The 27,699-nt window shown below is 41.2% G+C and overlaps 1 protein-coding gene across 1 annotated transcript in view; it reads left to right on the top strand.

Moving 5' to 3' along the window:
- Positions 1–27,699, top strand: part of dnah7 (dynein, axonemal, heavy chain 7) — a 338,773-nt gene that overhangs the window by 208,763 nt on the left and 102,311 nt on the right. The window contains 4 exon segments of the mRNA XM_067987762.1: positions 6,203–6,393; positions 7,612–7,745; positions 18,401–18,736; positions 23,144–23,270. Of these exon segments, the coding sequence (XP_067843863.1) occupies positions 6,203–6,393; positions 7,612–7,745; positions 18,401–18,736; positions 23,144–23,270 (788 nt within the window).

Raw genomic sequence — 27,699 nt, 5'->3', positions numbered from 1 at the left:
TGTTACTCTTTAAAATCACTACATAGAATTGTACATTGGCAATGCTAAATTGTTTACAATTCTGTTTTTCAATTTGTATAAGGAAAAGGTAAAAATCCATAGGTATCAGCATTTTAAAGGAAATACTGTACTATGTTTTGTAATTTGAACCCCACATAAGGAAAAGTTATCACCTAGCAGGAGCAGGACACTATGGCCAGAAAATCGTGGGCAGTGTGCGCCTGAATTTCTATTTTATGCTACCCAGCAGGCAAAGCATCCGGTTGATCATTTAAACCAGACTAAATATACCATACCTACTGATTTTAATATAGTATCAAAATAGGTATGGCACAGGAGGAGGCCATTTGGCCCATCGTGCCTATGCTGGCTCTTTGAAAGAGCTATCCAATTAGTCCCATTCTCCTGCTTTTTCCCCATAGCTCTGTAAATGTTTTCCCTTCAAGTATTTATCCAAATACCTTTTGAAAGTTACTATTGAATCTGCTTCCACCATCCTTTCAGGCAGTGCATTCCAGATCAGAACAACTTGCTGCGTAAAAAATTGTTTCCTCATGTCACCTCTGGCTCTTTTGCTGATCAACTTAAATCTGTGTCCTCTGGTTACTGACCCTTCTGCCACTGGAAACAGTTTCTCCTTATTCAAAACCGTTCATGATTTTGAACACCTCTATCAAGTCTCCCCTTAACCTTCTGTGTTCTAAGGAGAACAATCCCAGCTTCTCCAGTATCTCCACATAACTGAAGTCCCTCATCCCTGACATCATTCTAGTAAATCTCTTCTGCAGTTTCTCTAAGGCCTTGACATCCTTCCTAAAGTCTGTTGCCCAAAATTGAACGCAATACTCCAGCTGCGGCTTAACCAATGTTTTGTGAAGGTTTAGCGTAACTTCTTTTTTGTACTCTGCCTCTATTAATCAAGCCCAGGATCCCATATGCTTTTTTAACAGCCGTCTCAATTTGTCCTGCCACTGTCAAAGATTTGTGTACGTGCACCCTCAGGCCTCTCTGTTCCTGCAACCCCTTTAAAATTGTACCATTTAGTTTATATTGCCTCTCCTCATTCTTCCTACCAAAATACATCACTTCACAATTCTACGTTAAATTTCATCTGCCATGTGTCTGCCCATTTCACCAGTCTGCCTATATCCTCTTGAAGACTGATAATATTCTCCACATTGTTTACCACATTTCTGAGTTTTGTGTCACCTGCAAACTTTGAAATTATACCCTCTATGCCCAAGTCCAGGTCATTAATATAAAAATCAAAAAGCGCAGTGGTCCTAATACTGACGCGTGGGGAACACCACTGTATACTTCCCTTCTGTCTGAAAAATAACCGTTCATCACTACTCTCTCCTTTCTGTCCCCTAGCCAATTTTGTATCTATGCTCCACTGTCCCTTTAATCCCATGGGTTTTAATTTTGCTAACAAGTCTATTATATGGTACTTTATCAAATGCCTTTTGAAAGTCCAGATACACAACATCAACCGCACTACCCTTATCAACCCTCTCTGTTACTTCATCAAAGAACTTAATCAAGTTAGTCAAACACGATTTTCCTTTAACAAATCCATGCTGACTTTCATTTATTAGCCCACACTTTTCCAAGTGTCAATTTATTTTGTCGCGGATTATTGTCTCTAAAAGTTTCCCCATCACTGACCGGCCTGTAATTGCCGGGTTTATCCCTCTCCCCTTTTTGAACAGGGGTGTAACATTTGCAATCCTTCAGTCCTCTGGCACCATCCCCATATCTAAGGAGGTTTGGAAGATTGTGGCCAGAGCCTCTGCAATTTCCACCCTTACTTCCCTCAGTAACCTAGAATACATCCCATCTTGACCAGGTGACTTTTCTGCTTTGAGTACTGCCAATATTTTAAGTACCTCCTCTTTATCTATTTTTATCCTATTCAATATCGCTACTACCTCCTCCTTTACTGCTACATTGGCAGCATCCTCTTCTCTAGTGAGGATGGATGCAAAGTATTCATTTAATGCCTCAGCCCTGCCCTCTGCCTCCAAAAGAAGATTTCCTTTTTTGTCCCTAATCAGTCCCACGTTTCCTTTGACTAGCCTTTTACTATTTATATGTTTACAAAAGACTTTTGGGTTCCCCTTTATGTTAGCCTTTAATCTATTCTCATACTCTCTTTTTGTCCCTATTACTCCCTTTTTTACATCTCCTCTGTACTTTCTGTATTCAGCCTGGTTCTTTACTGAATTATGAACCATACATACAACATAAGACTTCTTTTTCTGTTTCATTTTAATCTCTATATATTTAGTCATCCAGGGAGCTTTAGCTTTGGATGCCCTTCCTTTCCCCCTTGTAGGGATGTGTCTACTCTGTCCCTGAACCAACTTCTCCTTGAAAGCCTCCCATTGTTCAATTACTGTTTTGCCTACCAATTTATGATTCCAATCCACCTGGGCAAGATCCCTTTTTAACTCACTGAAATTTTCCCTCCTCCAGTTAAGCATTTTTATGTTTGATTTTTCCTTGTCCTTTTCCATAACTATCCTAAACCTAATGATATTATGATCACTGTTCCCCAAATTCTCCCCCACTGAAACATGCTCCACCTGCCCTACTTCCTTCCCCAGAACTAGATCCAGCACTGTTTCCTTCCTGGTTGGGCTGGAAACACACTGTTCCAGAAAGTTCTCTTGAACACATTTTAGGAATTCCTCCCCGCTCCTTGCCCTCTGTCCCATTTGAAGTCCCCCACTATCACTGCTCTTATAATTCTTGCATCTTTCTGTAATTTGCCTGCAAATTTGCTCCTCTATCTCCTTCCCACTATTTGATGGCCAATAGTATACACCAGCAGCATAATAGCTCCTCTACTGTTCCTTAATTCTAACCAAATAGATTTTGTCTTTGACTCCTCAACTACATCATCCCTTTTTAGTGCTATAATAGATTCTTTGATCAATACTGCCATCCCCCAACCTTCCTTCTTTTCTTCCCTATCCTTCCTGAGTACCTTGTAGCCATGAATATTAAGTTCCCAACCCACCCCTTCTTTGATCCAGGTCTCTGTTATTGCCACTATATCATAGTCCCATGTGGCGCCTTAAACCTGCAACTCATCAACCTTATTTACCATGCTACGTGCATTTACGCACATGCACTCGAATCTCATATTAGACTGCCTCTCATTTGCCCCCTGTCTGATCCCTCCTTTTTCTAAACTATTCTTTACTCTAGTGCTACTTGTCCCTCCCAGTTCTCTGTGCAACTTGTTTCTCCTCTCTAATGTTTCATCCTGGTGCCCATCCCCCTGCTCTGCTGAGGTGCAACCCGTCCATCTGGAACAGATCCCTCCTGGCCCAGAACTGGTCCCAATGCCCCAGGAATCTGAAGCCCTCCTGCACCATTGCCCCAGCCGCACATTAACCTATCTTATTCTACTATTCCTATACTCACTAGCACGTGGTACCGGAAGTAATCCAGAGATTACTACCTTTGAGGTCTGCTTTTTAACTTCCTCCCAAGCTCCTGAAACTCTGACTGCAGGAATTTGACCCTTTTCCTTCCTATGTCATTGGTTCCCACATGGACCACGACTTCTGGCTGTTCCCCTCCCCCCCCTCAAAATGTTCTACACCCTCTCAGTGATGTCCTTTACCCTGGTACCAGGGAGGCAACACATTGTCGGCGGTTGCAGAAACACCTGTCTATCCCCCTGACTATCGAATCCCCTATAACAACTGCATTTCTTTTGACCCCCTGTGCAGCTGAGTCTCCCACAGTGCCATGGATTTGTTCCTGACTGCACTCCCTGAGGTGTCAATACCCTCACTGGTATTCAACATTGAATACCGGTTTGAGTGCCACACTCCCGGGGACTCCTGCACTGCCTGCCTGTTCCTCTTAGTTTGCCTGGTGGTCACCCACTCCCTCTCTACCTGAACTCTCTGTAGCTGTGGGGTGACCACCTCCTGAAATGTGCTATGCATGAAACTCTCAGCTTCCCGTATGCACTGTAATGATGCCAGCCGCCCCTCAACATGAACCTGCTGTTCTCTCTCAGGATGACAGCATTCCTGTTGCACCCCTGCCCCTCCGCCAGTGCCCTTGCTGTTGCCTGTCAGTTAGCCAGCCCACTCCCTGTAGAGTTTTAAAACTTTGTTATAGGAACATAGGAAGATGGGAACAGGAGTAGGTCATTTAGCCCCTCGAGTCTATTCCACCATTCAGATCATAGATGATCTATGACCTAACTCCATATACCTGCCGTAGCCCCATATTCCTTAATACCTTTGGTTAACAATAATCTATAAATCTCAGATTTAAAATTAACAATTGAGCTAGCATCAACTGCCATTTGCAGAAGAGTATTTCAAACTTCTACCACCCTTTGTGTGTAGAAGTGTTTCCTAACTTGACTCCTGCAAGTCCTGGCTCTAATTTTTAGGCTATGTCCCCCAGTCCTAGTATTCAAGTATAGGAGACCTCCAAAAACAAGTACAAATGCAATCAGCAGCCAGAAGCAATAACCCAGCAACTAACCTGTAACTCCTGCATGATCCCTTTAAATAGCGCTGGTGGGGGGTCCTTCATATGGTTTACGACCTGTTCAGCTGTGCGAGATTAAGACAGTGTGTTGGCTGGAGCGTTGAGTTCCAAAATCACATTTGTCCCTTTAAATCAGCGTTGCACACTGATCTACTGCATATTCTCCCTACTTTACATGCTGCCGATGTTTGTCACCTGCACGTGCGCAAACGCCTTTACCAAGATGGCGTCCAGCGTATTCCGGACTCCATTTCGGGTCCTTAGGAGGCTATGTAGCGGCTACAATATGGGCACTATGCGGCCCAATTTATAGCCCAAAGTCTTTAGCAGAAGGTTGATAAACTTATGGAATAAGTGGAAGTGCAGCTGTTGAACAGGAAACTTTAAGGGGTTTCAAAAAGGAAATAGGTAACCTCCTGGTGTCTGTGAGGGTTCATGCCTGTTTAATTTTAGAAATAATCTATAGAGAGAAAGGGGAAAATTGGATTGATAGGTCAGATGCACCAATGGTCTTCCCCTGCTTGAAATGTGTCAGTGTGGGGCTGAAAGTTTCTGTGAGACAGGTGGAATTCCTCTGAAAATGGCAAAGGTGTGGTTGTTTCTTTGCCCTGTAAACAGCAGAACCTCAGCCTGTTCTTTAAAAGGCAAAAGATGGTAAGGGTCGGAGCCAAGAGCAAGGACTCCCTACACTGCAAGTTACTGCTCCTTTGGCTCAGTTGGCACTCAGCATATCAGTGGTGGTTTGTACGCCCAGTGAGGTGAGGCATGTTGCCCTCCATTTAGGCAGCTGTGGACCCGGGCAGATGTAAGCTTTTTTCAAGAGTTATTCACAGGACTGAGGGCAACTTGGCTGAGGTCAGGTTGAGAGGGTTGAGCAACAACCCCATAAAAATGGCCAGGTGATGCAGTTTACAGCAGCCATGGGCAGGTAGGCACCAGATATGCCGCTGCAGTGGTATTTGCATTTGCTTGTCCCATGACTGTGCAAACTCTGGCAGGGTTAGTGCTGGAGGTCACTAGCGAGCATGATACCAGCCTAACCCCCTGGATCATGTCCCAAGGAATTTCAGGGCCTATGTTGCTATTAATACCATAAATTGCTGCATTTTGTTTTAAAACTAGAACATGTTACCTATTGAGAATATAGCACAAGCGGAGGGAAGATAAATCTGTCATGACATTACTCTAACAAGGTCATTGGTGTCTATATTCTCATGTTGCTGATTATTTGTAACTGTTTCCATAGCAATGCAAGGCTTTCATTCTCTATCTTTGAGTTTATTTTGGCTGAGTTTAAAATTCACTGCCAAAAAAGACATCATTCTTGATGTAGTATGGGTTAATGAATGTTCTTTGCTTCTGTATATATCTCTCTAATTTCAATTTATAATGTTTCTAACTGGGACTATGCAGCAAATTAATTTTATGGATGTTATCTGAAAGAAATAGTTCAGTATTTTGAAATAGTTCTTTAGTATTCAAGGGGTAAACATAGATACAGTGGTGAAAATGAGCTGTTATTACAGATAAATGAACAATAATCTTCAAATAATTTATTTATTACAGTTCACAGTGGAACTAATTACTGACCTTCTGCTTAAGGGTAAAATAAATGTATGTTGGCAAAATGCTATGTAAAATGATAACTACGGTGTTAATGATTTTTTTTTTCTAGTTTTGTTGGAAAATGTTGGCGAGGAACTAGATCCCATCCTGGAACCTTTGCTGCTTAAACAAACATTCAAGCAGGGTGGCAGTGTATGCATTCGTCTGGGTGACACCACAATTGAATATGCCCCAGATTTCCGCTTTTACATCACAACAAAGCTGAGAAATCCCCATTATCTTCCAGAAACATCAGTCAAGGTCTGAAATTTGATGAGTAATTGTCTGCTTTTTAGTTGTGGGTCACTGTTTAATTTCTGGTCATTGCTAAATTTCCAGGTAGTTTTGACACCATCACAATTTAACTGTTTTATTATGTTTTTGATGAGATATTGAATGTTAATGTTTCTCATGTATCTTAAGTTTGCACGCACTTCCTGTCAACTTTTCCCATTATAAATTCCTATGTCTACAGTTTTTATAGAAATTGCCTTTTAAATTTGTCATGTTGCATTTACAATCCCCCACCATTTGTAGTGCTGTTGCACCTCGGTTTTACTACTCCCAGCTCCTCAGCCTACATTGCAGAGAAATTCCTGTGCTCCAACCAACCCTATTTCTCTGCTTCCCAAATTGTTATAACCTTTGTATTTAACTATAAATTGCATTAACAAATCAACGTATTATATAAAAATAAGAAAAGAATATATGACTTCAAAATGGCAACTTAATTATATCTGTACGCCCTAATCAAATTATCCTCCGTCCTCTAACCCCACTTCACTTGAAGCCTACACTGGTCTTGACTCCTCGTAAAACACTATGGAAGATCAACCAGTGCTGATTAAAAGTATGTTGACCATAACTAGCACCATATAGCAAACATAACACTGTACAATTATAGAGCCAACAGAACAAACATAATGCCTAAAAGATCAGTTTAATTGCATTAAGAGTGCTGCTAGTAAAATAGTCCCTGACCTTAAGGAGATGAATTAATGAAGATAAAGTTATAAAACCTCTATATTAGTATCTTAAAATATTTAAGTTGCAGTGATATTGCATACATTTTATCATACCCACCCCTCCAAAAAAGTGACAAGCAGAGTTTTAGTACACCACACAAGTTTTTTGTACAAGACTACTGAAATATACTTAACACATGAGGAAAGTTAACATTAAAGTAAAATTTTTGAGTGTTCTTAAATTAGTGGGTGGATAAGCTAAGTTACTAAACGGGGTTTCTTTAATGGTATGCTTAATAACATCTCTGGCCTAAATCTGTGATTGGCCATTATTAAATATTGGCAATGCTGCCAAAGAAAAGTGGTGTTGAAAAGCCGGTTATAATTCCATAATATGAGCACCACAGATTTGATCACAGGAGATGAATTAGAAGTATTGCATTTCTGTTCTATGATAACTATGATAACATTACTAGCAATGTTTATACTTTTGAATTTATTCCACGACCTACAGGTGACCTTGCTAAACTTTATGATTACCTCTGAGGGGATGCAAGACCAGCTTCTGGGTATTGTAGTGGCTAGAGAAAGGCCAGACTTGGAAGAAGAGAAGCAAGCTTTAATTTTACAAAGTGCAGAAAACAAAAGGTAAACAAAAACCTATATATTAATTTATGTAACGTCCTATTTCTGTCTTCCACTTAGTCTAATTAAAACAATGATGCTGAATTATGTGCTGCTTTTGTTAGTAAATCATATTGAGAGGTTTTCAAAGGAAAAGCTACATGAACACTGTGATTAAAACAGTTAGAACAGTGTAATATTTTGAGCATGGGGGCAAGTGGTGCTACCATACCATTTTGACAATAAAGAAAATTATTATACTCCAATGATCCAATGATGAATGGTGCAGGCATAGTGGAAGGAAGTGCTTTGGCATTCAGTGTCACATCCAACAATTCCCCCATGGCAACTGGAGCACTGGAAGAAGTTAAATGATCTCACCAGGGCAACCAATATAAGTGGAGGTATTCACATCTTGCAACAATGCACTGCAATAAACATGTTTTCCATTTTCATCCACCTTGCCCTCATTGTGTTAAACACCATCTGGATCTTGTCAGCAATCTGCAAGAGGTACCACAATACCGTTTACATACCCTTCCTTCAGCTGCTGTTATTTCACTTACAGCCTAAGATGAAGGGAAACCGTAAAAGCCTCACTTGATCTGCATTTGCTTGTTTACTCCACCTGCTAGTATCCTCATTATGGAATCGTAATTGTCTGCTTTCCATATGATCTCAAACAAAAGATCTTCACTCTGTCTACTTTCTTCATAATTGAGAATGCGGCCCATAACCAATATCAAGGAATGACCACATGTGGTAGAACTCCCAACCTCTGGCCTCTTACTTCAAGTAACTGGGAAGTCCTGGAACTCAGGCAGGCATACAAGAGAAGGAGTGGGAAATGCGGAAGTATGAGGGGAGTTGGCAGATGCATGTTGGTCATTCAATTCACCTTTTCATGTTTCTTCAGCTCCTACAACACATAATACTTTTCTGTCATCATAATACTTTGTGAATGCCTCAGGTCATATATGACCAACTTGCTGCTCCTCTACCGATGGTTAAATCTCTTTCTTTTGTGCCTTCCTAGATGTGCCACAGCAACAAGCAAATCATTAACAAGTGGACCCTGATCCCATTGCTGTCCCATCCCTTTTCACAAACTCTGCCAATCACATTTTCTCTCCTACTTAGAGGGGAGCAGTCTATGAGGCAGAAGGAAGTGCACAGTAATGCACAGAGTACGAGTAGCAAGGGCTGGAAGAGGAGGAGGTATTTCTTCTTTGACTAGAGAGTTGGAACACATCTGCTCTTGGCTGAGGACCCTTGGGACCCTTATAATGGGTGCTTTGTTTAAAAGAAGGATGTTTGTGGAGGATCAAACATATATACAGTAACTGGGGATGGTGTCCCAGAATGTGCTGCAGATAGTGGCTCAGTTGGCGTAGTCTACTAATTGCATCTGTGGCTCCATAATGGATGTGTGCTCAGCACTTCAGTCAATCCTGATGTGGGTGGCAACCGCAGAATGACCAGCAGCAGAGCCCTCCCTCCGCAATAAAGGATCTAAGGACAGTCATATCTTCTGGTATGGAGGCTGTGACTGCTGCAATAGATGCCTTGCATGACAAAGTGGAGAGGGATGTCTCTTCCAGCCTCCAAATGATTGGGGATGAAAACCAGACAAATATTTCTCACAGCTTCAGTAATCTGATTGGTGCCACTTGGGCTGTTTCCCCATTACTCGGTGGTTAACTGGTGCTAGGACTCAGTATTAGTGACCTGGTAGGCGGGTGATCTCAGGACAGTACCACATATGTGGCCTTCCACCAGCCCTCTTAAGATTTCCACATATGTGGCAGAAAGTAGCCAGGGCAGACACATGGAAGATAAAATTTAATGCAGAGAAGTGTGAAGTGATGCAATTTGGAAGGGAAAGAGGAGAGGCAGTATAAATTAAATGGTACAATTTTAAAGGGGGTGCTGGAACAGAGAGCCCTGGGGGTTCACATATAAAAATCTTTGAAGGTGGCAGGACAAGTTGATAAAACTGTTAAAAAAGCTTTATAAATAGAGGCATAGAGTATAAAAGCAAGGAAGTTATGGTAAACCTTAATAAATCACTGATTAGATCTTAGCTAGTGTATTATGTTCAATGCTGGCACCACACTTTAGGAAGGATGTCAAGGCCTTGGAGAGGGTGCAGAGGAGATTTACCAGAATGGTACCAGGGATGAGGGAATTCAGTTATGTGGAGAGACTGGAGAAGCTGGGGTTATTTTCCTTTAGAGCAGAGAAGGTTAAGAGGAGATTTAATAGAGGTGTTAAAAATTATGAGGGGCTTTGATAGAGTAGATAGGGAGAAACTCTTTCCACTGGCAGGAGGGTTGGTAACCAGATTTAAGATAATTGGGGAAAAAATTATCTTAGCGAGTTGTTATGACCCTGAATGGGTGGTGGAAGCAGATTCAATAGTAACTTTCAAAAGGGAATTGGATATATACTTGAAAATGAGAAATTTGAAGAGCTATGGGGAAAGAGGAGGGGAGTAGGACTAATTGGTAGCTCTTTCCGAGAGTCAGAACAGGCACGATGGGCCAAATGGCCTCCTTCTGTGCTGTACGATTCTATGACTTTAAAAGTACTTCATTGGACTATAAAGTGCTTTGGGATGTCCTGAGGCCATGAGAAGCACTATATAAATGCAAGTTCTTTTTTTATATATTGGTGTTCATTGCAATGGGGGAATAGCCAAAAGTGCAAATGTTGGGAAACACAACGTTTGACGTAAATGCAGTATTTATACTTAATATACGTATGGGTGGCAGTATTTGGGCGGGCATTTCTGGCCATTGACCTGACTTACAGCAGAAAATCTAGAATGGCATTGTTGGGGGTGGAAATATATCATGTCATGTTACTGCCCCATTTTCTATCCTCATCTACCCCGAAACCACCAGGAAATCGAGTGGTGAAATAGATATTAACAGCTTCAATCCTGTTGATAGCTGTCCTTTGAGGTGTTAGAATCCCATATGCCGGTACGGAAATTCCTTTCAATTATTCCGAACTGACACCTTGTTGGTTAGAGAATTAAGGTTTTAATTGTTCACAGACAGTGTTTGATCATTTTATATAACAATCAATGAACAGTAACTAACAGTCTTAAACAAGCATGATATTATCCGTTTAGCGACTGGACAGCCGGCGTGGATGGCCCGTTCCTAGTTGTTCCTCAGAGAGTTACACAGGGTTAGGCTGAAGCCAGCATTTACGTCCCGTGGAAGTATCTAACTCTTGGAAAGTTACACAGGGTTAGGCCTGACGCCAGCATGGATCCCTTGGATATGTCTAACTCCACTTCTCTGACTGTGGGGCTTCTGGCTAAAAGCCAGTATTTATATACCCTATTTATGCCTGAGGAATGTGAAATTCTGCACATACTGTTTGCAGGTGGTGGGTTAGATAATAGTATCAGTTATTGTATTTTCTTATCTGGGCAAGGGTGGTTAAGATATTCCTGGAATCGGTGCAAAGGTCATCCTGCAACCGGTACCATTTTCGTAGAAGCAGAACGATGGTTCTCCAAAATAGCTGACTTAGGCAGCTTCCTTAGGGTCTGCAGCTTTGCAGCTTTCCTGTTGGTTAAACAGAAGCAGAGAAAAGGTTCTCCAAAATAGCTAACTCAGGCAGTTTCTTGAGGGTCTGCAGCTTTCCTGTTATCTGACCACATAGTTCTGTTAAAAGGGTCAGTAGCTTTCGATGCTGCTGCTTCATTATACTTTGCCCCCTGCCTGGTTAGTTTTTAAATCCATTTACAGCTGATTTCATTTTAACAGATTCTTAGCTTATTTGATAGATTCTTACAGTGGCAAAACGTAATACACGTTATCTGATACGTTAGCTCTTCTCCAGTTTCTTTTTCTCCTTTTCTTTTGAACAGACCTCTGTCACTTTTGATGTCTACACCAAATTAGGGTAATGTAATGTTTATCTTGCTGTACTAGTAATCTATACAGCGTAAGTTCAAATCCCATGATGGCAGTTTGAGAATCTGAATTCAGTTTTAAAAAAAAAATTGGCAATAAAAAGCTGGTATCAATAAAAACAAAAGTGACCGTGAAGCTTTCAGATTGTCGTTAAAAACCCAATCGGTTCACTAATGTCCTTTAGGGAAGGAAACCTGCTGTCCTTACCCGGTCTGGCTTATATGTAACTCCAGTTCCACACCAACGTGGTTGACTCTTAACTGCCCTCTGAAAGGGCCTAGAAAGCCATTAAGTTGTATAAAACCACCACTTTCTCAGGGATACTAGGGATGGGCAATAAATGCCGGCCTTGCCGGCAATGCCCGCGTCCTGAGAAAGAACTAAAAAATGGTACTGTGTTGGTGTTAAATGTTATGGATATTGATTTTTTTTTCAGCTTCAGTGTTGATACTAATATTGTTGTCAATGTCTTAATGTATGTCAATGTTTATCATACTATTAATGACATTTTTCTTCTCCGACTTTCTTTGCTGTGTCTGGGGACGTCGATTCATAATCCAATTTTTTGAGGATTTCTGCTAGCCAGGTTTTAGCACTAATGTCTTATATCATAGTTGATACAAATAATCCACAAATTCTATCCATCACCTGAATTTATGTAGGCTTTTGCCAGGTTTCCTACTGGGTCATAACTTGCCCAATTTCCACCATTAGTGCCCAAACCTTCCTTGATATCCTTTAATGATGAAAGTGTTATAATCTCTCTCTCTGGGAAGTGAACATGAGACTGATGAGATCACATTTCTGATTTGAAAAATTCTTGTTTTTACAATCACACCCATTTAAGGATCTGATGTGAAAGTTGTATTTAATAATGGCAGAATTTTTTATTATCCTGAAGAAGGGTTCTTCCCTGTTTGACAATGATTCATTATGTATTCCTGTATTAAACATTGTCAGTACACATCTTTCTCAAAATTGTTTCAATCATCTTTACAAAGTACCCAAGAAAATGATTGAGCTCTTTTACACCCAGTCTTCAGTTGACTTTTTGATCACCACCTTAGTGTTACCTAAAGCTGCCAATAACCAAATTCATTCCAGCTCTTTAGATAGTTTGGATTATTACTTGTATGTGTAACATTTTCAATTCTTATTTATTGATTGATTTTTTGAGCTATTGTATGGCGAGACTGTAGTAAAACCGTGTTAGCTTCTCGTGGTGTTTATGTCTCTGTCATTATTCCATTGAAAAAATAGTCTGATCTGAATGAGCGACAGTATCCTTCAGTATACAGCAAAACATGCTGGCATTTAGTTTCGGAATTGTTTCATGGATCTTGATTTTGTTCACTTTCAGTGGTATTGTCTTGCCTCTGACATCTCTGTGAATTTGGTCTTAAACTAGTTCTGTTAGTGGCACATAGCTACAGTACCTTTCATACAGACTTGGATGGTTAATAGTTGGGTCATATTCACTCTTCTTTTTTCTTAGGTGCACTCCTACGCAACCCTTTTATTAAACCTGATCGAGTCTCATTTTAAACTTGACCACTATGACCCTTGTGAGTGCATATGAATCTGAAATTATGTCTTGGAAAACTGCATTTTTGATGACTACAGACTACAGACTTTGCCTTTATTTTTCTCTTTCTATTTTGATCTTAAATCTTATTATATTATGGTCACTACATCTGAGGTGATCAATTTTGTTACTCATAACTAAATCTAGCAATGCCACTTCCCTTTTTTAATCATTGATTTATAATAATATTGACTGCCTGAACTTCTTGTTGTGTACATTAGTCTTTTCTTCACCACGTATTCTCTCCTTCACCAATATTGCCACCTCCCTTACCTATTATATCCTTTCTAAAAAGGTAAGCTATATTTAGCTTCCATTCCTGCCCAGTTTGCAGCCAAGTTTGTGTTAGCACTATTAAAGCTATATCATCCATTTGCATAATTGATTCTGATTTCTCCAGTTTATTTCCCACACTCTGAGCATTGCAATACAAGCACATTATCTTTTTTTGCTTGCATTTAACACTATTAACACAAAAAGACCTTGATGTAGGTCTTTTCCTTGCTTATAACTGATTGATTTGATTTTCCTTCTCTCACTCCCTGTATTCCTTTTGCATGTTATCCCTTTTCCATCCTAGTTTAAGTGACTCTTCTCTTCACTAAAATAATTTTGGGGCAACCTGGGAGGCCACCCTCGTAACCATTTTGCGCCCTCTCCAGGCGGGCTCCCCGACGGTGGGGCTGGAGGCCCACCTAAAATATGTTAATTACCCATAGAAACATAGAAAATAGGAGCAGGAGTAGGCCATTCGGCCCTTCGAGCCTGCTCCACCATTCAATATGATCATGGCTGATCCTGTATCTCAATACCATATTCCTGCTCTCTCCCCATACCCTTGATGCCTTTTGTGTCTAGAAATCTATCTAGCTCCTTCTTAAATATATTCAGTGTCTTAGCTCCACTGCCTTCTGCGGTAGAGAATTCCACAGGTTCACCACCCTCTGAGTGAAGAAATTTCTCCTCATCTCAGTTCTAAATATCCTACCCCATATCCTGAGAATGTGACCCCTCCTTCTGGACCCCCCAGCCAGGGGAAACATCCTTCCTGCATCCAGTCTGTCTAGCCCTGTCAGAATTTTAAATGTTTCAACGAGATCCCCTCTCATTCTAAACTCGAGTGAATACAGGCCGAGCCGACCCAATCTCTCCTCATACGACAGTCCTGCCATCCCAGGAATCAGTCTGGTGAACCTTCACTGCACTCCCTCTATGGCAAGTATATCCTTTCTTAGGTAAGGAAACGAAAACTGCACACAATACTCCAGGTGTGGTCTCACCAACGCCCTGTATAACTGCAGTGAGACATCCTTGCTCCTGTACTCAAAACCTCTTGCAATGAAGGCCAACATACTATTTGCCTTCGAAACTGCTTGCTGCACCTGCATGTTTGCTTTCAGTGACTGGAGTACAAGGACACCCAGGTCCCTTTGTACATCAACATTTCCCAATCTATCACCATTTAAATAATACTCTGCCTTTCTGTTTTTCCTTCCAAAGTGGATAACTTCACATTTATCCACATTATACTGCATCTGCCATGTATTTGCCCACTCACTCAACTTGTCTAAATCACCTTGAAGCCTCTTTGCATCCTCCTCACAACTCACAATCCCACCTAGTTTTGTGTCGTCAGCAAACTTGGAAATATTACATTTGGTTCCCTCATCCAAATCATTGATATATATTGTGAATAGTTGGGGCCCAAGCACTGATCCCCACTGGCCACCGCCTGCCACCTCGAAAAAGACCCATTTATTCCCACCCTCTGTTTCCTGTCTGTTAACCAATTTTTAATCCATGCCAGTATATTACCCCCAATCCCATTTGCTTTAATTTTGCACACTAACCTCTTATGTGGGACTTTATCAAGGGACTTTATCAAAGGCCTTCTGAAAATCCAAATAAACTACATCCACTGGTTCTCCCTTATCTATTCTACCAGTTACATCCTCAAAAAACTCCAGTAGGTTTGTCAAACATAATTTCCCTTTTATAAATTCATGTTGACTTTGTCTAATCCCATTGATTATTTTCTAAGTGTCCTGAGATCACATCCTTTAGAATAGCCTCTAGCATTTTCCCTACTACTGATGTTGGGCTAACCAGTCTGTAGTTCCCTGTTTTCTCTCTCCCTCTTTTTTAAAATAGTGGGGTTACATTTGCCACCCTCCAATTTGCAGGAACTGTTCCATAATCTATAGAATTTTGGAAGAAGACAACTAATGCAGTCACTATTTCCATGGCTACCTCTTTTAGTACTCTGGGATGCAGATGATCAGGCCCTGGGGATTTATCGGCTTTCAGTCCCATTAATTTATCCAGCACTATTTTTTTACTAATACTAATTTCCTTTAATTCCTCCTTCTCACTAGTCCCTTGGTTCCCTAGTATTTCTGGGAAGTTATTTGTATCTTCTGACCCTGACCCTGGAAAATCATCTGGGATGATGCACAAGCCAATGCAGGATTCTGCCAAGCTGGAAAATGCTGGCCATTATCTTGGGCTGCATATGAGCAAGGGCCTCTAATCATGCTGATATGATTCAGTGGTCACTCTAAAATGTGGTATTAGTGATGCCATGGATCACTACTGCGCTGAACGTGACCACAACCTGCTGCACACACGTCGGCTGCCATTTTTACGGCGGCGAATATCGGGGTGGGGGGGGTTGCTGCTGAGATGGGACAGTTATTAACATATTTAAATTGGGCTCCTACTGTTCAATTGGGAGCCTGATTTGAAGTTAACTGCTGCTGCACGGGTTTCCCAGGGGTTGTGAAGATGGTGCTGCATAACGCAATGTTGACTCCAAAATAGATGGCAGCAATAATGATGTTGTGGAAAATGATGGTTAATATTATGGTGACTTTGCCAATAAACAAGACTTCAAGACTTCTATTGGACATTTCAATTCAGTCTGTTTCAGATTTTGAAGGATTTTAATTCACCGGTAAAACTTTCACTGTTATAACACCAATATTTAAAGTTTAAAAGTTTTTAACATTTGAAAGTGCCTTAATTTCAACATTAATAGTGTAAGAATTTAAAACATTTTAACATAAAAATGTTCAATATTGTAAACTTTTATTGTGTTTACTGTTTGTGCACTGTTTTAATGTTGACCTATGGTATTGTTTTAGCCTTTCTAAAGGCTGCAAGTATTTTAAATATATATTTAAGTTTTTCTTAAGGCTATTTGAGGAAAATAAATGGCTTGCAAAACCAAGGCAAGATGAAACAAATGGTAAAGCAGGAAACAGCCCATGATACTCCAATTTGATAGGTGGAAAAGTGAAGGTGCTGCTGCATAAGATGGGTGTGAGGAGGGTTGCCCTGCTCGGCTCTCCAGGGCACCCTTCTCAGGTGACAGCAGTGCAGCATTCCTGGCAAAAGGTGGTGCCAGGCTTAATTCTGTGTACAGTGAGCAGCTGCAAAAGAAGATGATGCACCTTAAGGAAGACTACTTTGCAGCATGATTTACCAGATGGAGGGCTCAAGTATGCACACTTCAAAGTGTTGCGTATCTACCTGTTCCACATTTACTGCTAGCCTATGCCAAGCTCTCACACACATGCTGACAGTGCAGTCATACTCCAGTGTGGCACACATTCAAGCTGCTACTTATAATTGAATTACATCTTGAAAGTCCTTAACACATAAAATAATTGCAACACCACAAAGCTGTATGATACATGGTCACTTACCGATATACAAGATAGGCTGCAGTTTGGATACATATCTTTCACTGTGCTGCTTCAACTTACAATATCTGAAGACTACTTTTCTGTCTATGTGATGAGATAGCACACAACACATGGGAACTGAGCTGAACTGGAAAAGGCTCAGAAATTACATGCCCAAGATTCCCTTGGAGAAGGCCAGTCTAGACATCCTTGTATGTAAGAACGTCAAGGGAGTAGAAGAAAGTGAAACCACAGGCTTCTCTCAAGCACAGGGAGAGTACCATCCAGCTCTTGTGCTTTCTCATTCACATCCACACGGGCATACACTGCATCTTGCAAACATCACAGTTAGTATCTTGTAATGTAAGGTCTGTTTAAAGTACGTCTTGAATCCAGCATTCTAACATTAATTTAAATGGATGGAAAATTGAGTGTGCTCCATTATGGGCATGTGAGCCTTCCTCCCTGCCTGATTTTCCCTATTTGCTCCAACCAGGTGATCCTTTATGCCAAAAGCTATAAGATAAAAATATGTCCTTAGGAATTTTAATACAGGTGACTTATAGACCTCTATATTAACACCCCATGCCAGGCAGGAGAGGGTCCGGGGGAGGTCAAAAAGTGAAATGCACTGAACGCGTCCACAACCTGCCGCACAAACGTCCACTGCCATTTTTACGACGGCGAATATGGTGGGGGGGCTGGTTAACATATTTAAATTGGGCTCCTGCAGTTCAATTGGGAGCCCGATTTGAAGTTAACTGCTGCTGCATGGTTTTCCCAGGGGTCGTGAAACTCAGCAGTGAAACAGAGGCGGAAGCTGCTGGCTCCCCAAGGTAAGTGGCTCTTTCAGCACTCCTTGTGTGCCAGGAGGAGCGGCAGTGCTCCCCCAGACCCCTCAAGGAAGCCTTTGGCCTCCTCCAGCCCTAATTTCCGACCTTCCCCCCCCGCCCCCACCACGATTGCTGATCTTCCCCCCTTCCTGATTGCGGATCTCCACCCCCCCCCCCCCCACCCTCCACCACCGATTGGCGGGACCGTCCCCAAGGGTCCCGGCTAGTGTTTCCTACCACCCGCTGGCCAGGCTGTCCATTTGGCCGGCTGCCGGGCCGTAGGCAGAGCTTCAAGACGTTAATGAGGCCCTGCCATTAAGATCGGCAGGGCCTCCACGTCCCCGGCCTTGCTGGGTTCTATGGCTGTTTTTGGCCTCACTTGCAAACACCCTGCTTCCCAGTAAATATCGGAGCCATAAAGCCTGTCAAATTCAGGTAATGAAAGAACAATTGCATTCATTTGTGATGAGTTACAAGATTATACTCTTCAGTGATGAAAGGAGGCTGAATTCACTATGATGTAATATAGTCTTTCAGATTGATAAATATTGTTTGCAGTCATTTTCGTGTTTATTTGAATGAAGTAAATGATTGTGCAATAAATACACCTGTATCAAGTTGAAGCTATTTCATTATTCAGGCAGCTAAAAGAAATTGAAGATAAGATTCTGGAAATTCTCTCATCCTCGGAAGGAAATATCTTAGAAGATGAGACTGCCATAAAGGTTTTATCTTCGTCAAAGGTCCTTGCTAATGAAATAACTCTGAAGCAAACTGTAGCTGAGAAGACAGAACAGAAGATTGATGCTACTCGAATGGGCTACCGACCTATTGCAATACACTCTTCCATCCTATTTTTCTCAATTGCTGATCTTGGCAATATAGAGCCTATGTACCAGTATTCTCTGAGTTGGTTTATCAACCTTTTTGTCATGTCTATAGAAAATTCGGAAAAATCTGACGACCTACCGCACAGGTATGACAAAATTTGGTTTAATTTTGCACTGTCCAACCAGATAATGGGGGATGTTTTCAACTTTGGCTGGGGTGGAAAACTGGTGGTATTTGATCAGCTGCCCGTTATATGCCCTGCCCAATATTCCTTTGCATTGATGGAAAGGAAAATCTGGCGGGATGTACAATGAGCAGTTGATTTAATACCGTCAGTTTTCTGCCCCTGCTGAAGTTGAAAATTACCCCCAATTGATTTTAATATGTATCATAAGTTTTTCATCTTTGAGCTTATAACAAATATGATATGAATCACAAGACACAGGGTACTAATAAATGAGGAAGGCCATTCAGCCCATCTTAATTTATCCATCTAGATTCTACACTCCCCGCATTGCTGCATCTAATTGTTTCTTAAATGATTCCAGGGTTTTCACCTCCATCACGCTGCTTGGAAATCCATTCCAAGTTTTGATCACCCCCCTGCATAAAGAACTTCCCGATATCAGTCCTAATGTTACCTTTTACTAGTTTGAACCTGTATTCCCTCGTCCTACTCCTACAGTTTAATTTAAAGTAGTATTCCAGATTAATCTTTTCCATACCATTTACTATCTTGTATAAGATCACCTTTCAGATGCCACTTTTCCAGGCCAAAAAGCCCAAGTTTCTCCAGTCTTTCATCATTACCCTGACATCTGACACTAGGGATAAGTCCCTTGGCTCTTCTTCGAACTGACTCCAGTGCTTAATGTCTCCCTTGTTTCTTGGTGACCAGAATGGAGCACAGTACTTGAAGTGCGGTCTGACCAGAACACTCTATAGTTTGATCACAACTTCGTCTATTTGTATTCTGCTGCTTTGGATATGTAGATCAACATTCTATTGACTTTTTGATTGTTGTGCCACAGTGATTGGATAGGTTGAGCGTTGAGTCTACTAATCTTCTTTCTTATGTTCTTAATCCTTAGCTATTTAGGTTAGCTAGTGTTAGCTTGGAATTTTTCACATTAGAGATTTTTATCCTGATTAGTTGTTTCTACAGGATCAACTTTATTTTCCTTCCAGTTGTTCCTGGCATACATCGTCAAACCATCTCCTTTTCTGTTCCATCTGTTCTTTCTGAATGCTCTAAACCCTGAATGTTAAATTAATTTCTATCCCCTGGATTTACCCATCTTTCCACCACCTCGTAGTTCCTTATTGCCAGAAGAACCTCCGGTTCTGGCATTTTCATCCTGATGCTTCTAGCATTCGTGTATAAGCATCTAAATGTAGATTTGCTTCCTTTCATGTTCCCCAATGTCTACTTTTGCCTGGGCTCCGGTACAGGTATGTCCCTCTAGGTTAGAGTCCACACCAACTTGTTGACTGCCTTCTACCCTATGATCTGTCCTATCTAGGATACGGTAATCTCCCTACCTTCCCCTCCCCTCACCTATCTTTTAAAAATAATTTTCAATTGCTGCCTCAATGTTCTTTGTAAATCTCTTTGTTCCCATAAGTGTCAATCATGGTAACACCTTCATCTTTGTGCCAGGAGGTTGTGGGTTCAAACTCCACTCCAGAGACTTGAGCATTTAATCCAAGCTGACATTTCAGTACAGTTCAGAGGAAGTGCTGAACTGCCAGAGGTGCCGTCTTTCAGACGAGACATTAAACCGAGGCCCCTTCTGCCCTCTTAGGTGGACGTAAAAGATCCCATGGCACTGTTTGAAGAAAAGCAGGGGAGTTCTCACAGTGTCTGGCCAACATTTATCCCTCAACCAACATCATTAAAACAGATTATCTGGTCATTTATCTCATTGCTGTCTGTGGGATCTTGCTGGGTGCAAACTGGTTGCTGCATTTGCCTACATTACAATAGTGACTACACTTCAAAGGAATTTCATTGGCTGTGAAACACTTTGGGACAATCCAAGGATGTGAAAGGTGCTATATAAATTATTTTAATATGTATCTGATTTAGGTGCAGTCTGGCTCCTCTATAATCAATCCATTTTATTCTGGACATGTTCCCAATTATTTATGAAGGTACTATTGTTGTTTTGACACCAAGTTGCCAAGTCATTCATCTACATCTTTAATTTTATTGGTGAACTCCTCTCCTTTCCCAAGTGCTGGAGTATGCCAGAAAGCACTACTTTACATTTCCTATCTCTGCATTTTAAGGCAATCCTCATGTAGGTTCCCTTTTAAGGCCCCTTTATTATTTCTCTCGTATCGTTTACATCTTTGTGGACTACTACCACAGGGCCTGGTCTTAATCCCTTCAGTATCCCTTCTAACCTTTCCTCAATGTGTACTGCTCTAGCTCTAGGTACAAGTTACCATTAATTTTACTTCTGTCAGATGCTGCCTCTTTAGTCTTGTTTCTCCCATTTGCCCTTTTTTAGTTTTATTGTAAGGGTTGGTCTGATAGTGCACAATAAAGATTTCATATACTAAATCCAGTTAATGCTTCAAGTCAGCAAATCCCAACATGAAGCATTCCTCATTTGGAATGAGGCTTATTTTGTGTCAATGAATAAATGAAGTCTTACTCAATGCATCATATTATGAAAAAACAAAACAGAGCCCCTAATGACTTAACGAGTAAATGTATCATGTATTGTGGTACTGCGCCAAAGAGAAATGGATAGCCCCAAATTTGATATATGGTCTGTGTTGAGTTAGCAGATCTGAGCCAGGGCAGCATTGGGGAGACTACATTATCTTCAGTGCCCCCAAGATGGGGGAGGTATCAGGAATGTCTATCCATCGATCCCTGCTACAAAATTAATATGTGGAAAACAGGATCAAGGTGGCTGTGATATGTCCATTATCAAACATCCTGCTGACATTCGCCATCAAGGATGACGTGAAGAGAAACCAGCTGTCCAAAGTACCATTTTGCAGTATCTGGAGTAACCGTATACAGGGGGGGAGGAAGAAAATTGGAAAATAGTTTCTGCATTACCTTTTTGAATAGTTTGAAGTCTTTCTCTGCCAGTTTGATCATGGCTTTCACTTCTAGCATCCCTTGACAACACCACAAAGACAACAATTACATGATACTACCATGCAACTAATTCACTGTGTTCCTTCCTGAAATATTAATGTCTGATTGTTTAAAATGCACATCTACACATTATTATAAAGTTTGCTTGTGGGCAGCGTCCCTAGGGTATGGGAAAGTGTTTGATGTGCTTGTAGTACATAAAAAATACCAATTGACTTTATGTCCTATTCACTAATTTTAAAAATAACCACTCTGTAAAAAGAAATCATTATTATAGTTATCTCCACAAATGTTTACTATCTCTTTATTTAAATCATTCATTCATTAAAAAGCAACCAATGAACTAACCCAAAAGCAATCAGTCAAAAGCTCTGAATATTTTCATTCATGTTTACCCCTCACCAACCCCTATATAATCCTTAAAGTGAAAATTATAACATAAACAATTTCGAAAATCACTAAAATTACATATCCCATCTTACAAATCCCTCCAATAATTTTCGACTTCTCAGAGGCCTCAACCTTACATATAGCTCTTTTCCTAGATTTGCAGTGCTTTACATTGGCCTTTCCACATTGGTTTTCAGCCTTCCATGCATTTGCAAAAACAGTACTCGTCTGTACATACATAGGGTGTCATTGCCCATAAATCATACAGAAATAAGTGAAAGGCAAATGGAAACAGACTGACATAGAAATAATTAGAGATTAGGTAAGAATTAGCGAGACAGTTGTAGGAAGTGAGAGTCATTTTTTAATTTTCTATTTGTGAGATGCTATCATAGGTCAACTTGCATATTTAAAATGTGCAGTAACATTACAACAAAAATAGTATCTATTTTGATGTATTTTATTAGGCTGCTCCTTGACAGTTTTTCACTGGCCTAGCTGGGTTTATAAAATTGCCACTTTTAACTGTTAAGTGACTTTTAAAAAAATTGTGTGTTAAAGCTGTCACACATAAACTAGCAGCAATTTTAAAACCTGTCTTTGCCATGTGAAAAACCAACCAGTTGGCAACCCTAATTTCTAAATGAAAATATGTTTTCTCCAAAATGACAACTGCATGCTGCAAGGGAAGCAGTGCCTCGTGATACAATGCAAATGAGAACTCTCCACTCTTGAATATTAGGAGCAAATTAGAAAATATATTGCAGTTGCATGTTTCTTGATACATTTGTAAAGTTTGTTTTTATCTAGTTGTGCAATGCCAGTGGAATTTCCTCCATTATAAAATCAATTGACAAAAATTGAATGCCTTTGGAACTTTTGCTGCATTGCATATGAACTGACGTGCACACTTAGAAACTGTTGACTTTTCATGTATAATTGACCATAAGACCTATGAGAATCACAGCAGCCTAAGTGATTTGTAATTGCGTTTTTAAATGCACATGTTTTAATATTTAATTTGTCTCTCAACACTTTTAGGTTGCAGATCCTAAGAGACTATTTTACATACTTATTGTATGTGAATGTGTGTCGATCGCTCTTTGAAAAGGACAAGCTGCTGTTTTCATTTTGCTTGACTATAAACCTATTAAGGCACAACGGACTGGTCAGTCCTCTACAGTTTTTAATAATAGGTTATTATATGTGAAAGTTATATTTGGGAGCATTCTGGAGGAAAATTATAATTTAAGGCAATTATAACAATTTTCTCTTTGCTCTAAGAGGTTATTATCATCTTTTATGCACAGCTATTAAAAATTCACATTTATTTTTAAGTAGTCTTAGAGAAGCTTTCATTCTTCCCTGTAATATGGCATTGCTTTTGTAAAACACTTAGTTTGCAGCTCCATAGTTGTCATTTCAAATCCCAACATAAGACTTTTTAGCATTAATGAAAGGTAATAAATGAAATGCTGCTTAAAGGGGGATCGCACGCTTGCATTAAAGTAACAGCCCTTTGTATGGGGGTACATGAAGGCCTGAAATTTCCTGGAATTTTTCAGCGTAACCACAGCATAAGAGCAACGTAGCACCGTTTTTTCCAAGGAAATTTGCGTTCAACTGATTTACGCCAGTTTTATGCCAAAATATCAGTATGCGTGAATTTCCTCAATTATTTGCGCCAATTCTGAGATATATCCGCTGAAACCCTTTGCCACTCATTCACATAGCTCCACTCCCATGCAAAAGTCCAACTCGCACGAGTTTCCTGCATTTATGGCAGTAATGTGCTGATGTGGATTTACGCCCAAACATTTGTTCTGAATATTGGTGAGGGAGAGGGTTCCCCTGGGGAGTGCAGCCAGAGCCAAGACTGTAGCACCATGGGTGGCTCAGCTGTACGGGGTGGGGGGGAGGATAAAGGACAAGAGAGCGAAAGTGATAGGGGATTCTATAGTTAGGGGAGCAGACAGGCGTTTCTGCAGCCGCAGACGTGACTCCAGGATGGTGTGTTGCTTCCCTGGTGCCAGGGTCAAGGATGTCACTGAGTGGCTGCAGAAAAATCTGGAGGGGGAGGGTGAACAGCCAGAGGTCATGGTCCATATCGGTACCAACGACATAGGTAGAAAGAGGGATGAGGTCCTCCAGGCAGATTTTAAGGAGTTAGGAAAGAGATTAAAAAGCAGGACATCAAAGGTAGTAATCTCCAGATTACTCCTGGTGCTACGCGCTAGCGAGTATAGAAATAGGAGGATAGGGCAGATGAATGTGTGGCTGGAGAGATGGTGCTGGAGGGAGGGCTTTAGATTCCTGGGGCATTAGAACCAGTTCTGGGGGAGGAGGGACCTGTACAGGCCGGACAGGTTGCACCTCAACGGAGTTGGGACCAATGTCCTCGTGAGGAGGTTTGCTAGTGCTGTGCGGGGCGGGGGGGGGAAGGGGGAGGTTTAAACTAATTTGGCAGGGGGATGGGCACCAGGATGTAGCAATGGAAAGGAGAAACAAGGGGCACAAAGGATTGGGAGAGAAAGATAGCATTAGAGCAAGAAATAGTACGGTAATAGATGGGACCAGACTAAGAGAATACAAGAAAGTCTAAGATAGATTTACAGTGCATGTGTGTAAATGCACGAAGCGTGGTAAATAAGGTTGGTGAGCTGCAGGCGCAATTAGCCTCATGGGAATATGATGTTGTGGCGATAACGGAGACCTGGCTCAAAAAAGGGCAGGATTGGGTACTAAATATTCCCAGATACAAGGTGTTCAAGAACGATAGGGAAGGGAAGGAGGGTCTGGTGGCAGTATTGATTAAGGAGAATATTGCAGTGCTGGAGAGAGAGGATGTCCTGGAGGGGTCAAGGACAGAATCTATTTGGTTAGAGTTAAGAAACAATATAGGTGCCATTACACTACTGGGTGTATTCTATAGGCCACCAACTAGCGGGAAGGAGATAGAGGAGCAAATTTGTAGGGAAATTACAGAGAGGTGCAAAAGCCACAGTGTACTGATAACTGGGGACTTCAACGATCCTAATATAGACTGGGATAGTAATAATATAAGGGGCAAAGAGGGGGAGGAATTTTTGAAGTGTGTTCAGGAGAACTTTCTTGACCAGAACGTTTCCGGCCCAACGAGGAAGGAGGCATTGCTGGACTTGGTTCTGAGGAATGAAGCAAGCCAATTGAAGCAAGTGTCAGTGGGGGAACATTTAGGGAACAGCGATCATAGTGTCATAAGGTTTAGTGTAGCTATGGAAAACGACATGGACCACTCTAAAGTAAAAATACCCAATTGGAGGAGGGCCAGTTTCAGAGGGATGAGAACTAATCTGGCCCGGGTAAATTGGAATCAAAGATTTGCAGGCAAAACTGTAATTAATCAATGGGCAGCCTTTAAGGGGGAGATGGTTCAGGTACAGTCTAGATACATTTCCACGAGGGAGAAAGGTAGGGCAATTAAAGCCAGAGCTCCCTGAATGACAAAAGAGATAGAAAGTAAGATGAAGCAGAAAAAAGGGGCATATGACAGATGTCAGGTTGATAACACAAGTGAGAACCAGGCTGAATATAGAAAGTTCAGAGGGTAAGCGAAAAAGGAAATAAGAGGGGTAAAGGGTATGAGAATAGACTGGCGGCAAACATAAAAGGGAATCCAAAAGTCTTCTATAGGCATGTAAACAGTAAATGGGTTGTAAGAGGATGGGTGGGGCCAATCAGGGAGCAAAAAGGAGATCTACTCATGGCACGGCTGAGGTACTAAATGAGTATACATCTGTCTTTACCAAGGAAGAAGATGCTGCCAGAATCTCAGTAAAAGAAGATGTAGTTGAGATACTGGATGGGCTAATAATTGATAAAGAGGAGGTACTGGAAAGGCTAGCTGTACTTAAAGTAGATAAGTTACCCGGTCCGGATGGGATGCATCCTAGGTTGCTGAGGGAAGTAAGGGTGGAAATTGCAGAGATACTGGCCATAATCTTCCAAATATCCTTAGATACGGGGGTGGTGCCAGGGGACTTGAGAATTGCAAATGTTACACCCTTGTTCAAAAAAGGGTGTAAGGATAAACCCAGCAACAACGGACCAGTCAGTTTAACCTCAGTGGTGGAGAAACTTTTAGAAACGATAATCCCAGACAGAATTAGCAGTCACTTGGACGAGTGTGGATTGATTAGGGAAAGCCAGCACAGATTTGTTAAAGGTAAATCATGTTTAACTAACCTGATAGGGTTTTTTGATGAAGTAACAGAAAGGGTTTATGAGGGCAATGCGGTTGATGTGTATATGGACTTTCAAAAGGGGTTTGCTAAAGTGCCGCATAATAGGCTTGTCATGAAGATTGAAGCCCATGGAATAAAGGGAGCAGTAGCAGCATGGATACAAAATTGGCTAAGTAACAGGAAGCAGAGAGTAGTGGTGAATGGTTGTTTTTTGGACTGGAGGAAGGTATACAGTGGTGTCCCCCAGCGGTTGGTACTAGGACCACTGCTTTTCTTGATATATATTAATGACTTGGACTTAGGTCTACAGGGCACAATTTCCAAATTTGCAGATGACACTAAACTTGAAAGTGTAGTGAACAGTGAGGAGGATAGTGATAGACATCAAGAGGATATAGACAGGCTAGTGGAATGGGCGGACACATGGCAGATGAAATTTAACGCAGAAAAATGCAAAGTGATACATTTCAGTAGGAAGAATGAGGAGAGGCAATATAAACTAGAGGACACAATTCTAAAAAGGGTACAGGAACAGAGAGATCTGGGGGTATATGTGCACAGATCGTTGAAAGTGGCAGGGCAGGTTGAGAAAGCGATTAAAAAAGCCTACGGGATCCTGGGCTTTATAAATAGAGGCAGAGAGTACAAAAGCAAGGAAGCCATGAGGAACCTTTATAAAACACTGGTTCGACCACAACTGGAGTATTGTGTCCAGTTCTGGGTACCGCACTTTAGGAAAGATGTGAAGGCCTTAGAGAAGGTGCAGACAAGATTTACTAGAATGATTCCAGGGATGAGGGACTTTAGTTACGTGGATAGACTGGAGAAGCTTGCGTTGAGAGGAGATTTGATAGAGGTATTTAAAATCATGAAGGTCTAGACAGAATAGATGGAGAGAAACTGTTCCCACTGGCGGAAGGGTCAAGAACCAGAGGACATAGATTTAAGGTGATTGGCAAAAGAACCAAAGGTGACATGAGGGATAAACTTTTTTACACAGTGAGTGGTTAGGATCTGGAATGCATTGCCAGAGGGGGTGGTGGAGGCAGATTCAATCATGGCCTTCAAAAGGGAACTGGATAAGTACTTCAAGGAAAAAAAGTGCAGGGCTATGTGGATAGGGCAGGGGAGTGGGACTAGCTGTATCGTTCTTGCATAGAACCAGCACGGACTCGATAGGCCAAATGGCCTCCTTCCGTGCTGTAACCTTTCTATGATTCTATTTAGGCGCAGTCACCTGAAGTCATCTGATATCAGTGTAACTGAGATTTCTGGAGTTTGATAGCGATTTTCTTTGCGAATCGTTTTTTGAATGTTTCTTACTGAGAATTACACTGTATTTAACCAAAGTACTGCCATTGAGGGACCATGGCA

Source organism: Heptranchias perlo, chromosome 7 (assembly GCF_035084215.1).
Source record: "Heptranchias perlo isolate sHepPer1 chromosome 7, sHepPer1.hap1, whole genome shotgun sequence".
NCBI lineage: Eukaryota > Metazoa > Chordata > Chondrichthyes > Hexanchiformes > Hexanchidae > Heptranchias > Heptranchias perlo.
The sequence above is the reverse complement of the archived record's forward strand: the minus strand, read 5'-3'. Positions and strand labels throughout refer to the sequence as shown.